The sequence below is a fragment of the Pleurodeles waltl genome, chromosome 1_2, assembly GCF_031143425.1.
Source record: "Pleurodeles waltl isolate 20211129_DDA chromosome 1_2, aPleWal1.hap1.20221129, whole genome shotgun sequence".
Lineage (NCBI taxonomy): Eukaryota > Metazoa > Chordata > Amphibia > Caudata > Salamandridae > Pleurodeles > Pleurodeles waltl.
Window position 1 is genome coordinate 737,634,041 of NC_090437.1, and position 15,441 is coordinate 737,649,481.

Genomic DNA, 15,441 nt, shown 5'->3' on the forward strand with positions numbered 1-15,441 from the left:
AAATGCAGAGAAATGCTCACTTTCTAAAAGTGGCTTTGCTAAAATAGTAATGTAAAATCCATCCTCACCAGTCGGCAGGATTTTATATTACTTTTCTGGCCATACTAAATATGACCTGTCTACCCCTTTCTGATCAGATCCTACCACTCGAACAGTATGAGGGTAGCCCTAATGTAAGCCTATCAAAGGAGCTTGCCTCACAGCAGTGGAAAATGAATTTAGGAGTTTTCCACTTCCAGGACATATAGAACACATATGTTCATGTCCTGCCTTTTACTTACGTAGCACCCTGACTTATGGGTTACCTAACCCCTACCTTAGGGTTGACTTATATGTACAAAAAAGGGAGTTTAAAGCTATGCAGGAAACTTTAAATGGCAAGTCGAATTGACAGTGAAACTGCACACACAGGCCTTGCACTGGCAGGCCTGAGACATGGTTCAGGGGCTACTTATGTGGGTGGCACAATCAGTGCTGCAGGCCGACTAGTAGCATTTAATTTATAGGCCCTGGGCACATGCAGTGCACTTTACTAGGGACGTACAAGTAAATTAAATATGCAAATTGGGTATGAGCCAATGTCTCCATGTTTTAAGGGCGAGAGCATATGCACTTTAGCACTGGTTAGCAGTGGTAAAGTGTGCAGAGTCCTAAAAACAGCAAAAATGAGATCAGAAAAAGAGAAGGAGGAAGGCAAAAGGTTTGGGGGTGACCCTGCAGACAGGCCATTTCCAACACCGGGGTTATGGGTCCACTACTTACACTCAGTTCTGCTTTTGAAGCAGGCCAACTTCTGTTGTTCACAAGATCCTGCCTTGTCTAGGCCTGGCCCTAGACACACTCCAGGGTGTTGAAGACTGCATTGTGTGAGGACAGGCATAGCCCTTTTAGGTGTAAGTGCCAGCTCCTCCCTCCCCACTCTAGCACAGGAGACTTATCAGGATATGCAGGCTGCACTCCAGCTCCCTTTGTGTCACTGTCTAGAGGGAATTCACTGCAGCCCAACTGTCAGTGTGACCCAGATGTGGAATATATAAGCAGACAGAGGCACAAAATGGTTCAGCAAAAAAAATGCCCACTTTCTAAAGGTTTTTCAGACAGACAATCTAAAAACCAACTTTACCAAAAGATGTATTTTTAAATTGTGATTTCGGAGGCACGTAACTCCAGATCTCTGTCTGATACCAATGGAAAACTGCACTTAAAAGATATTGAAAGGCAGTCCCCATGTTAACTAATGAGAGAGATAAGCCTTGGAATAGTGAAAACCCAATTTGGCAGTACTTCATTATCAGGACATGTAAAACACACCAGTACATGTCCTACCTTTTTAAATACACTGCATCCTGCCCATGGGGCTACCTAGGGGTGACATACATGCAGTAAAAGGGAAGGTTTGGGCCTGGCAAGTGGGTGCACTTGTCAGGTCTAATTGGCAGCCAACAACTGCACACACAGACCCTGCAGTGGCAGGTCTGAGACATGTTTACAGGATTTTTCATGTGGGTGGCACAATCGGTGCTGCAGGCCCACTAGTAGCATTGGATTTACAGGCCCTGGGCACCTCTCGTGCCAAAATGAATTGCAGCACAGGGTCCAAAAACAGGAGGTCACAAGCAAACATTACAGGGAAACTACAGTAAGAGCAGCCAGGTCAGTTATTTGTGATTTAATGTCTGACGTGAAAAGAACATAGCTCACCTAAACTGGCAAAATTCAGTTCAAGACAGTATGGATCCCATATAAAACAGTTTTTGTGATGTTAGTCACAGTATATCTGGGTAGTTCTGAAATATGAATTATCAATAACCATTTAGTAAAAATGGTGGTGAGCAGTAGACCTCACTCTTGGAAATAGCCTTGCTAATTTACTCATGACTACTAATCTGTGTCCTTTTGCTTTGGACAAGAAAATACTGTTTTTCACCTGTCCATACGGGTTACAAGATGGAAATGAATATATAAATTTGACAGCAATTCATTCCTAGAGATAATGTAACATTTATGGAGTGTGGGTTCAAAGACTGATCTATACTTTTTGCTTTAAAGTGTTTAATTTTTCCAGACTATAATTTAAGAGCACATATTGTTTAGAGTCAAGTTTTCATACCTAGCATATGGAACAATTGCAGTCTCACATTAAACAAGCATTTACAATGCAAACGGTCTTGCGTTTGCTTGAGCTCGAGCAGTGAGCATTGTAAACTTCTAACCGGACTTTTCTTGCCACATAAATTGAAAATGAAAATAAAACAGTTTCACATAACTAACTAGACTTTTCTTGCCATATAAACTGAAAAGTAAAAGTTTCACATAAGCAAGCTGACTGCCGCCATCAGTGCAAAGTAGACACACAAACGGAAATAACAGTTCACTCGTAGTAAAACCTATCGGCAAAAGTGCAATTATCTACGTAACCGGCAGAAGTGCAATTAACTATGTAACAGGGTCGATGTCATGCAAAGCGCTCGACATTTGCAAGCGAGATCATGCTGCGAAAAAAGAGAACAAGTAGTCCACAAACCGGACAGAAAACAGCGAGCCTCCTATGTTTTCAGTACTTGGTTGCTGCGCTCGAGGAGGGCTAACCACTGGAAAAGGCATGACATATGCATGCCTTCCACTAATGAAAGCAAGCAGACTTTAAAAGGCAAGCCTACGAACCAATGAAAGACACTGATGTGACATGGGCGTGGTTTGAAGCCCAAAGAGATATAACAACACAGAATGGAGCACTTTGCGCTCGCCCGTAAAACAACAGTAAACCTCCATGAGACCCTAACATGCTATCAATTTTAAGATCGTCTTCCACGCTCACAGTACTCTCTACGAGCACCTAGCTGAAGGCTCAGTTGTATGCACCCCCTGCAGTTCCAGGAGACGATGTTCGGTAGCATGGAAGAGCTTTTAGCTGGCTGTAGAGAGGACAAACAGCCCTTTTTTGGTATTTTGCTATCCTGGTCCTTGTGACCACCTTTAAAGTAGCCCCTTGATGTGACTTTCTTTCTCTCTCCCTGCCCCTCTACCCTGTTGTCTTTTCCCCTTCTCCCCACCCCTCCTGTGCCCTAGGCGTGAATCCCTATGACTACACATATCTTCCACTACTGTACAGGAATGAGGTTAGACAACATTTTCTCTAACTGTTACCTAATATACAGCGGGGACACCCAATTCGTATCCCTGGTTTAGGTCATTTACTATTGTTTGTTGATGTTTGTATTGTTTGAATACATTCTGACACTCATTGATTGCGTTATTATAAAAAGGTGCTACTCAGACAAGGAGACTGTACCCAGGCACTCGCTGCCTTGTTTATTGATCATCAATATGTATTGTCTGTACATCTCTTGACTGATTGTATATCCCGATGCTAATAAAAATATCTCTAAAAACGTTTTCATAGCACAGTGTAAACTGATTATAAATGCCTTTTTTCCAGTTACATAAGCAGTATAAAATTCTACAATAAAATGGTTTCTACTAGCTAATCCTGTTTAATACCAGACGCTTCAGAGCACTGTAGCTTGTGTTCATTATGCTTCCCAAGTTACTGATAAAGAATTGCTAAGATAGAACTGAAGTCCTAATTTAAAATTAAAATGTGTTTTTTTATAAATGCACTAACTCAAATTTACAATACTCTTTCAGGATTATCGAGTTAACATCTTCCTGAGACAGAGGTGGAATGATCCAAGACTTAAACTTCCTAATGATTTTAGAGGCTCGGATTCACTGACAGTTGATCCTTCAATGTTCAAATGCTTGTGGAAACCAGACTTGTTTTTTGCAAATGAAAAGAGTGCAAATTTTCATGACGTGACCCAGGAAAATATCCTCTTGTTCATTTTCCGTGATGGTGATGTGTTAGTCAGTATGAGGTATTGCTTTTATTCTGATTATTGTAGTTATGAAGGTTTTTTTTTTTTTTTTTTTTTTTTTTTGTACATGGCTTATTCATTTGTGCAATAATTTTGTTTTTCAGGTTATCAATCACCCTGTCATGTCCACTGGATTTGACATTGTTTCCTATGGATACACAGCGTTGCAAAATGCAACTGGAGAGCTGTAAGTAAATGTCTACACCAGTTGTAGTTACACCTCTATCAGAGACACATATTTTAAGCCCTCTTGGTTCAGTGAATTTGACATTATGCAATAATTCCAAGATTATTGTGAGAAATATTATTGCAAGGAAAATACATCCACATTACTTTTCAGTACTTTATCAAGTTTAGTCACCCCGGAGTACTGTCCAAATGGGAGACGCGAGAAAGTAGGTTTTCATTGTAAGCACTCTTTATGTTGCTTTAATAATTTTATGAAACATTGTGGCTAGTCCTTTAAACATTACATTGGTCAAAAACTGAGTTGATTGCCCAGCCTGTTTTTTTGCCCTTCAGCGGCCTGATATATAACTTATTGGTATGTTTTCCAGCTCCCAGAGAGGATGTTCCAGCTCTCTGTAGTCAAGAAATGGTTTCTTATCTGTAGTCCTGATTCTGCATCGTATTAAACTTTGTTACAGTATTAACCCTGTTGCTGCTAGGCCATTTAGCCCCAGTGCTAAGCCATTTTTTGGCCCAACCACACGAGTGGCGCAGCATTTTCATCGGCGGAAGTGGGACAGTGCTGGGTGTTAGGAACTTTGAGGATTCCTATGAATTCTGGAAGTTTCCATCCCAGAAATATAAGTATAATGTGTGATTCCAGGCAGAGTTTGAGGTTTGCAGGGCATTCTGGGTAAGCCACCCTCGTGGGATTCACACAAGGCACACACCACCCTGAAATCCCCTGGTTGACGACTAAATATGTCTGTGGTTGGTGGGTTTCCATGGGTGGCAGCCAAGCATGACCCCAAATCCTCCGCGTAACATTTTAGGACCTTTGGTGTCAAGGTCTCTTGGTCCAACTGCTCAAGTGAAGTACCATTTTTATCAGGAGACCTGGGGGAATGCTGTGTGGTAGGAAATGTATGGCTCCCTGCAGATTCCACAAGTTGTCCTAATAGAAATGTGAGGAAAATGTGTGTTTTCAGTCAAGGTTTGAGGTTTGCTAGGCATTGTGGGATGCATGTGAAGCACACCACCCTGGACTCCCCCAGGTGTCTAGTTTTCAGAACTGCCTGGGTCTGGTAGGTTATTTCCAGGTAGCAGCTTAGCCAAGCCCAAAGTGCAACCATTCACCATTGCAAGTGGGATGATACTGTGAGTTTACCAAACTCTCCATACCCATTTGTTAAAACAACACCCAAAAGAATTTAATGTGCTCTTACTAGCCATTGGTATGGGATGCTCTAGTCCGCAGTGGAGCAGAAAGACTGTTGAGGTTTTAAGGGTGAGCGTGGAAAAATACATGCCATGCCCATGGTGGGCAGTCCCTATCCCTGTATTAAAACAAAAAATCCCTGGCTTCTAGTGGGCTTTGTGTCAACCCACCACTTTCCTCATAGCAGGTGGGGGTAATTAACCCTAAACTGCCTCCCTAGGGAGTGGCAGAAACACTTGTTATCCATTTTTATTGGGTGAGGGCATGGCCATGCCCGTGTGGTACAATTATAAAAAAAAATTAAAAAAAAGGAAAAGTAATCCCTAGTGTCTAGTGGGTGGATCCCTGCTCAGGGATAGCCCTCCTGCAGTGATCTCCTAGCATGGTACCATTGGAAAAGGGAGATTCTCGGTGCATGGGGGGCTGAGATATGCCCCTGAGCCACCGGTGCAGTAAAATGTGCTGATCGGCTCATTTCACTTTCATTGTAATGATGTCAGCCTGCCATGCGTGCCAATCGTCATTACACTGGGGGAATAAATGATTCTGGGGAAGCTCTTCCCCTGGCTTCCAAAGCTGAAATAAAAAAGGGGACAATCTCCCTGAAGTTTACATCCTCCGCACCAAAAGAGTTAACACTTAATTCCCCACTTGTGTCATGGACCCGGAACACTTAATCTTCGGTGTCTGTCCATAGAATTATGTATAACGTGTGCCTTTTTACATATGTCCATATGGTGGGCAGCAGTCTTTAAAATCCTATTCAAATCTAGATATAAACCGATGTATTCTGAAAGAAAGCTATTTTAAAACTACATTGCATCATATAAAATGTAAAAAAACAAAACCTATCTATCAGTGAGTCAGAAGTGGAGCATAATAGGCTTACATTGTAAAGTTGTGAAATTAGACTGCTGTCTGCGTCTCCAGGATCTCCCACTACCCATGGTGCATTTCACTTAAGTCAGTCCTTTTTATGGTGAGATATTGGAGAAAAGACACCTTGACGATGTAGTTATTGGAGTTTCACTTGTCCAGGACAACCCATCCTGAAAGACAGTGGGTCATTTATGACTCCACTGAAGACAATGCTGAATCAGAACTGGAAGGAAGGAACAATTTTTTCTGCATTGTTGGATCTTCATGCATAGCGATAAACCTTTGATCATAGAAACGAGCTAGGAGTAAACTTCTTAATGTAGCTCTTGAGCATATGAAACAGAATATAGGAAAACCAGAGTCTGACTGCTAATGGTCCAAACAGATTTTTTAAAGTAGTTTGACCTACTGTAGTGTTAGCTTACATGTGTGAATCTACACAGTAGTTCCTTATGATTGTATGCAATAATCTCCAAGTGGCTGCTTTGAAGACATCTGCTAATGAAGCATTTCTGATAGACCTCTAACCTCCGATTGCTCACCTTTTAATTATTCCCCAGATGTCAGACTGGCTCTGGAAACTGTTCCAACAGCACCTCTGTGTGCTGGTAGGTGGTTTCGTGTGGCTAAGCACTGACACAGTCCCTTTCCAGAAATGACTTGTGGAGCCAATATAGGACCCCCTCTCATGCACTGGCATCAGTTCCTTTCTGCATCGCCAAACGTAGATCTCAAGCTACCTTGTGTTTCTTTGAGACCCCATTTACCTCACCAAAATCACAATGTACAAGGAAAATGTTACCTTCCTAGATAATTGGCTTTAAACCCTGTAAGGACAAGCAAATGTCTGTGACAGATCCCTTATTGGTGCCAGAGGTCGAATCACAATGCCTAAGGCCTGCAGTGACTGCATTTAGGGTCGGGGATACCATAAGCGACAGAGAGACACAACTCTGTTTCTACCAGAATACTCCTTGACTAGACCGGTCCAAGTCCAAGGGTTGGTCTTGGCCCTGTTCCTAGCCCAGAGGCACCAGGAGTAGATCCCCAAGGCAGTTATCATTATGCTCCAAATCTTAGGGAAAGAAAAAAAACACAAAGAATCCAAGCGGGACTAGCCCCTTTTCTGCCACTCTTTTACACATGTTTGTCCGCGATGGAGGTTTTATATTTTTTATGGAAGTCAAAATCCTTCAGTGAGTCAAGGCAGCAGGGTGTCTAAGGGCAGTGCTCCATATTGTTGTATAGGGGCTTGGATGAGATAAAGGTGAAGCCAATGCTTCTGCCAGGAAAGTTCTGAAATTCATATGTCGCGCCCAGGGAAGTCCTCTGCCCGACCCCATACTTTTGGCACCTTCACCTTGTCAACATTTTTACCTTTGGACTTCAGCTCTTTTTTGGAGCTCAACATCCTCCAGCTGTGCCAGGCTTCAGCCTGTCTGATGTGAGGCTGGATGCCTTCTCAATGAGGTTCTGCTGAAATGAATTTGCTGCTGTGGAGAAGTTCTGAGTGGGAGAAAGCCATTTCGTCAGCCCAGCAGCAACACACTTTGGCAGATCGGCTTGGCAGGTATGTCCCAGTCTTCAGGTCCAAAATGTTTAAGTTCCACGTTTTCAGGGATGTTAGGAAAAGTCCAGTTAGACACAGCAGGAGTTCCAGGCCCCAAGAAACAACACTTGGGGATTGAAAATCACTCCAGCAGAGGCCTACTAGTCAGCTGGGCACTTCAGGAGGAAGCCTCATGCAGCTTGTTGTGGCCATGTGGCTTACACAGGGAGTCAGCCAATTGACCCTTGGAGTCCACTTCTTTGTCTCGAGCACAAGTGGAAGTAGATCCAACCCTTCACGTCTCCTCCCTGGTCTCAAACAGCAGGTGCATTTTTTTCCTCTTTTCTTGCACAGCTCCAGTGGTGTTCTGAATGAGTGTCTTGGGGTGTCACATTTGTGCCTGCTAACAGTTGTACTGCAGGCCCCTCCCTAACTAATAGGGTAAAAGTTCCCAGGCGTTACCCTACCTTCTTTTGCAGCATGTCCTATGTGCCCTACTGCAAACAATTCTACAGTGCTTGTCTGTCACTAAGTTCAAGATGGAGAAACCCCTCTCCCCTTGTTCAGTGCCTGTGTGCCCACCCAGAGGTGTGGCCAGGGTAATGAGCACTCCTTTCCTCCTTGGTCACCAGTTCTGGGGGGCAACCCCCCCCCCCCCCCCCCCCCCCCCCCCCACACACACACACACACACACATATGGGGTTTGGTGCCTACCTGCCTGACTGGTAGGACAAAAGCAGGGACCTGTAAAAGTGGCATTTGACATCTGCTGTGACAGAGGAGGCCCCTAGGAATTAAATGAAGTTCCTGGGCACTGTCCAACTGGTCTTCCTGCCAGTGAAACAAACTACATCCTGACACCCACACCATTGTCTCTGCCCTGGAAACTGTTTTCAAAACTCATTGGGCCATTCACCAACTGGGTGACAGTTGGCGGCTAATGTAAATTAGCCTCTAGGTGCTTCAGGCAGAGAAAAGGTAACTTTCTAAAGGACCCCATTCCTTAATTATTAACAATCTGACTTCACCGTAAGTTGGGCTTGTAATACGTATTTAAAAAAAAAGTCCTTTCATTTAGTGATTTTTCTATCTGTTCCCTAGCCCTAGATAGCAGACTTAATATTGCTCCCCAGTGTTGCTCTCTGGCCATCTACTCTTACTACAGTGAAAATAGCTTTTGGGGCCTAGTCAATGTATGGACATGTTAACTTTATTTAAATACCAAGCACCGTGTGGGCCACAAGGCCTTCATATGGGTGACCTATTAGTATTTAAAAGGGAGGTTTTAAAACTTCAGCAGCCAGGCTACAGTGATAGTCTGGCCACACTAACAAATGGTAAAGTAGTGCTGTAGTCCATTGGCAACATTTAACTTTCCATGCCATGGGTGTACGCTTATAGGAAAGGTAAATATGACAATTAGGATGTGGCCATTTTCAACATGTTTTAGGGATCAGAACACATGAACTGGGCCTGGTTAGTAGTTGCACAGTGCAGTGAAAAAAAACAGCAGCATCATTCCACAAAAATTGGGGTGACCACACAAAAGAGGTACTTTTCACAGCGGTAGACCCACTTTGTGTAGTTCTAAGGCTGCCTTTGTCTTGCCACATTAAGGGCACTTCACAAATAGTAAAGACATTTTGACTGGAAAAAATGCTGGAAAATCAAAACAGACTCACTCAGTGATGGTAGATAGAGGTGTCCAATGAAGCTGGAAAAATCACCTTACTGAGAAAAATGTCTTTGAAAAAAAAGAGGTGGGAACACCCTCTGTGTTCTGGCATTTTTCTGGCACGAGCTGGGAAAAAAAGAACTGACTGTTGGGTGGGGCAATTGTCAGTACAATGCATCATGGCAGGGAACTTCCTGAAGACGTTATGAAATACTGGTAGCTGCACTATTCCCTAAATGATCTACTGATTTTGGCTTTTTACATTACAGATGCTACAATGGAATTCTAAAGTAGCCTTTTTTAAGAACAGATCAGATTATATTTAAGAAAAATCTTGCATTGGATATGCTTCTGAAGGGTGTTGCTTATTATATGGACACGTTACCCTGTGCACATATTTCTATGGACAGATATTGAAGATGACGTGTTCCGGGGACCATACACAGGCAGCGGCAAATTACTCTTAACTTTTATTACTAACAATGAAAATCCTACAATGTAAAATGAACCGTTCCGTTGCAGTATGTATATCAAGCATTGTTTTAAACCCACATAAAAAGTTAGGTAAAATAAGTTGTAATTTGTACATCATACTTTTTGTACTAATGCATAGGGCTGAAAAAATGAAGTTGCATCCATTATGTTGTATCCATCTTTTCTTCATTAAAACATGTTTCCCAGTCATTCAACCCCTCTGCAAACATCTTGTGAACTTAATTGTTGTACTTCATCCACACATCTAATGTGTTTATTTATTTTCTGTATACTCTTACACATTACTACTTGTGAATTTTTAGATTTTGTGCTGCTTATTCTTATCCACTCTATTTAGTCCTCTTTTATCAAGCATACACTCTTACAAAATAAGATCTTTCACAAGTATGAAAACTAAACTTGAATTACTGTAACTAACTGTGTCTCATTGGAATGATCGCTGACTGATTTTTCCTGTGCAGTTGGTTATACAACAGATGATTTGCGGTTTATCTGGCAGTCTGGTGACCCTGTTCAGATGGAGAAGATTGCTTTACCTCAGTTTGACATTAAGACTGAGGATATTGAATATGGTAACTGTACCAAGTTCTATAAAGGCACTGGTAAGTATGAAGAAGAACTTAAAGTTAACTGTACTTGAAAAATGACTGTGCTTTATTTAGACTTTAGAGCAAGGTTGTGCTTTTTAACTGCAGATTCCGTACCTTAGAATGTTCTGTAGGCGTCAGACTGGATCTGGAAAATCTGCGTGCCGGGAGGTGGCACAGACTACTCCGCATTGGTTTCATCATTGCCACATGTAACATGTACAATGTCTATACAAGCTCTACCCCAGCGCTCAGACGCCACTTCCTTTCTTTTTACATCAGCAGTTGACGATCTGGAGAGCTACCTTGATCACTTTTTGATCAATGTTTTCTCTTTTCTTTTTTTTTGGTTAACCATTTTTCTCCTATTGTTTCTAGTGTGTTAGGGACATTTCCGCTCCAAAACCTACAGGTTTTCAGCCTAGTGGGGAATGTCACAGACAGATGTCTTTGGTGCTTGGGGTTGGGCCAAGACTCCTAAATCTTTCTCTGACTATCTTTCAATACACCCAAGGGTGATTCAGGAGAGTGCAATGAAGCTCACAAGGCACTGCAACTCAAGACCATGCATTGCCCTGCATCATTCGCCATGGTCTTAAAGTGGGGAGCAGAACCAATTTATCTCCTGCTCCCATTCGCAAAAGTTTAAACTATTGTTTTAACTAAGGTGCTTCAGCCGGGACAAACCAGTGCAGAGCCCCTACTTCCTTTCACGAAGCCCTCACGGATGTACTCCGAGGGCCTGGTCCAAACCCTACAGAGGGGTCCCAGACAACCTGTGCCTGGGGACCTGACATTCCTCACCCAGCACCCCACCCCACAGAGTTTGGTTGTGAAGGCATTAACCCTGATGCTTTTCCCACTGCACCCCTGGATAGGGAGCCAAACAGCTCCTACTTTCAAACTCTGTGGGACTTGGTGGCAGAGATGCTTTATAGTCTGCGGAAGCTTGTGCTACTTTCACACAAACCATGCTCGATGGCTTGGACACAAATTAATGGGCTCCACTGTGTCTCTTAGGGGCCATGATTGGTTGTGGTCAATGGGATTTTCAGGGGATGTTCAGGCGAATCTCATGGACATGCCATTCAATGGCTCTTGCCTGTGTACAAGGCAGATGCAGTGCTGGTGTGCTTTGAGGTGTCATGTCTTGCTCCTTGCAGGTGTCTGCTGCCCTTCGCCAACCAAGTTCATCCTTTAGTCTTGCACACGGCTATAGCAGGGGCTTCAACCCCACCCATTGCAGCAGTACCAGCAAGGCAAGCAGGCTTCCCAGTCTTTTCATAGTCATGGCAGAGGTTCGCAAAAACATTGAGGCAGCATGGACTCCACAGTACCTAGTACTCACCCTTCCCACTGCCACCCTCACCAAAACCTCTTTAGTGCACCCTCTGTGGCACACTGCAATCTGGTATGTGGCACAATCCAGCACTTTTTACCCGAGTGACAGACTGTCACCTCAAACAAGTGGGTGTTACATCTTATTCAGCAGGGTTATACCCTCGCATTCTTCCAAACCCCGTCCTCCCTTGCCACTGTTTGCACAACAGTTGTCTGAGGACCGCCTCTCCTTGTTACACCAGGTGATACAGGCATTTTTTGTCAAAGGAGCTTTTGAGAGGGCTACAGCATAAGTAGGTTGTGGTTGTTGCTTGTGCTACTTTTTAGTGCTGAAATAGGACAAAGACATTCAACCTCTTCCTGAAAAAGACCAGATTCAAAATGCGCACCCTTGCCCTGCCTGCCCTGGAGACTGGATGGTAGTGCAGACCTACAGGATGCTTATTTTCATACCCCTGTCTTTCAGGCCCACAGACGTTACCTGTAGGTCACTGTTCACTTGGAACATTTCTAGTTTGCTGTGCTCCCCTTTGGCGTCACCAGTGCACCTCGGGTGATGGAGGTGGTTGCTGCTCATCTTCGGAAGTTGGGGATCCCAGTCTTCCCCTACCTTGATGACTGGCTTCTGAAGGCGGGCTCACCCCAGACAGTCATCACCCACTGCCAGACTACGGGGAACCTTCTTCATTTGTTAGGGTTCTCTAGCAACATGTTGCAGTCAGTCCGAACTCCTTCTGAAATGCTCCCGTTCATCTGAGCCATTCTGGTCACAGTGAGGTTTCGTGCCTACCCTCCAGAGTGGAGAGCACAGTATTATTTGATCTATGATCCAGATGTTTCAGCATTGGTCCTGTTTTTCAGTGAGACTCACCGTGAGGCTGATGGGCTCCTGCATCCTGCTGGGGAAGCACATGCGGGCTCTGCAGTGGGTTCTGACATCCCAGTGGGTACAGTATCAGGGGAATCTCTCAGATCTTGTCCAGCTTTCAAAGGAGACTGCGAGAGATCTGGAGTGCTGATTACTGAATCATGGTCAGGTTTGTTGCAGACCCCTCTCTTCCCCTCCCAGAGCTGATGGTGGTGACCAATGAATCACTCCTGGGAAGTGGGGTGCCACCAGGGAGAGGTGGCAAATAGGGTACTTTGGTCTCCATCAGAGACCCACCTCCACATCATCCTGTTGAAGATGAGGGTTCTCTGCTTAGCGCTGAAGGCATCCCTGCCCTCCATCGAAGGGAGGCTGTTGAAGGTATCAATGTACAAGCTACCTTCATATGGCACTGCATCAAGCTGGGAAGGGTGGGGTCATGGACCTTGTGCCTAAAGGCCCTTGTGCCTTTGGACGTGGCTGAAACTTCAGGACATCTTCCTGTTCATGCAACACCTGGCGGGATCTCTGAATGCCAAAGCAGACTAAGGCCCTCATTATGATATTGGCGGTAAAGTCCGCCTACCACTGCAGCAACGGCTGCCAAGAGAATGTCGCTCCGGCTACCAGCAGTCTGCCGTATTATGACCACAGCTGGATTTCTGCCAGAAGAATGGCAGAAATCCGACTGTGGCCGTGCCGGCGGATGGCGGTAAGGTGGAGCTGCTGCCACCAGCAGCGCCACGCCAGTAGACACCGCTGGCCGTATTATGACCCATAATACGGCCTGGCGGCGTTCTGCTGGCAGACGCTGCTGGTGGAAGCAGTGCCCTGTCCCGTCTCCTGCCGGAGGACCCCCTGAACACAGGTAAGTGGGTGTTCCGATGGGGGTGAAGGGTGTTGTGGGGGTGTGTGTGTATGTTTGTGCGCGCATGTATGCAGGTGTGTGTTTTGTGTTGAATGCATGTGTGCATGTATGGAGGTGTGTGTATGTTGTGATCTGTGAATGCGTCTGTATGTATGAAAGTGAGTGCGGATGAGTGTGTGAATGGATGTATGCATATGTGGATGCATGTGGGAGTGGGTGTGTGTGTGTGTGTGAAGGGGGGGCGTGAATGTAGGTGAGGTTTGGAGAGGAAGGTGGGTGGGGGAGTATCTGGAGAGGGGGGTGGGGAAGACCTCTGTCAGTGACACGGAACGGATTCCCCATCACTGATAGCGCCTACCGACATGCTTTTTGTGGCAGTGAGGAGGCCACGGAAACCATGGCAGTAGGCGGGGTCATAATCCCGCAGGCGGTACAGTGATGACCTTCGGGCTGGAGATTTGATATCTCCAGCCTGGCGGCTGTTACCGCCGTGGCAGTCGTTGTGGTACAATATCATAATATGGTGGAAGTTCCACCAGCCTGTTGGCAGAAATTTCCACCATATTACTGCCAAGGTCGTAATGAAGGCCTAAATCAGCTGTCAATGCATTGTGGACCATGAATGGCATCTACACTTAGAGGTGATGCAAAGTCTCTTCAGTGAACGGGGAGAACCTTTGCTCAGCTTTTTTTGTCATCACTGATGTCAGTTTTTTTTGCGCATTGCAGTGTCCAAACCGTCTGTTTCTAGGCAATGCATTCCACTTGGAGTGGAATTCTGGACTCCTGTATGCCTTTTTGCTGTTACCACTCCTGCTCCAAGTCCTCAAGAAAGTCAGGACAGACTTGGGTCCAAGTTATACCAGTGGCTCCAAACTGAGCACTGGAGGGGATGGTATTCTCCAGTGCATGAGCATCCGTCCTTCGATCAGGCTGCCTCTTTGAGAGGATCTCTTGTCATAGCAGCAGGGCGGAATCCTGCACCTGAACTTGTGCACGCTCTAACTTCATGTTTGGAAATTGAGCAGTGGCAGCTGATTGTCTCTGATCTTCCTTCCGAAGTTGTGGATGTTACCATGCATCTCTTGACAAAATCTGTGTGTGCCTGTTGTTGGAACAAGTTTGTGGCTTGGAGCAGGACAAGCATGTTGACCCACTTCCTGCTAAACTCTGTTATGTTGTTGTTGGCCCAGCATTGTTTGGCGCTGGGCACTGTCAATTATTTTTCAGCTATCTCTACCTTTCGCTGGTTGCTGCATCAGCCTTCCCTGTTTGTCATCCATTGTGACACACTTCTTGAAAGGTTAGCAGTACATATTTCTGCCTTCCTCCTTCATTATGCCCCAGTGAAACTTGATTTGGGTTTTAACCATGTGATGTGTTCTTACTTTGAACCCATGCAAAGCTCCCCTGTAACTTTTCTGACTCTTAAAATGGTCTTCTTGGTTGATATCACATTGGTCTACAGATAAGTGAGCTTAAGGCCCTCTCTCTTCACCCACCAACTGATTCTTCAAGTGATTGCCTCCCTACCTAAGGTAGTGACTCCCTTGTACCTCAGTTAGATAATCAGCTTTCTGACGTTCTTTACCCCTCTAAGAAGAAGGAGAAACTCCCTTGTTTGGATCCAATGAGCCCTTTTTTAAAATATCGATCGTACCAAGTACCATTGATTGGACGCTCAGCTTTTAATTGGATTTAACGGCGCAAAGAAGGGCAAGCCAGTGTACTGTCCATCGCTTAATGGCTAGTACTCTGCATAAAGACCTGCTACCTTTTTAGTGAAAAATAAGCTGCTGTAAGGCTTAAGGACTCACTCTACCAGAGCCAAAGCTGCGACTACTGGGTTTGCACATGTAGTGCCTGTCCTCAACATCCGTCTGGCAGCTACGTGGTTGTCGCTTCCTACGTTCA

At 44.8% G+C, this 15,441-nt stretch overlaps 1 protein-coding gene across 5 annotated transcripts in view; it reads left to right on the forward strand.

Annotated features, from left to right (window-relative positions):
• GLRB (glycine receptor beta) overlaps positions 1-15,441 on the forward strand; it is a 175,814-nt gene that overhangs the window by 115,487 nt on the left and 44,886 nt on the right. For all 5 annotated transcript variants that reach the window (XR_011205449.1, XM_069243183.1, XM_069243207.1 and 2 more), the window contains exons 5-7: positions 3,649-3,878; positions 3,983-4,065; positions 10,325-10,465. Coding sequence is in view for 4 of the 5 variants with exons in the window: in XM_069243183.1 (XP_069099284.1) it covers positions 3,649-3,878; positions 3,983-4,065; positions 10,325-10,465 (454 nt within the window). In the remaining variant the exon portion in view is untranslated. The remainder of the gene's footprint in view (positions 1-3,648; positions 3,879-3,982; positions 4,066-10,324; positions 10,466-15,441) is intronic.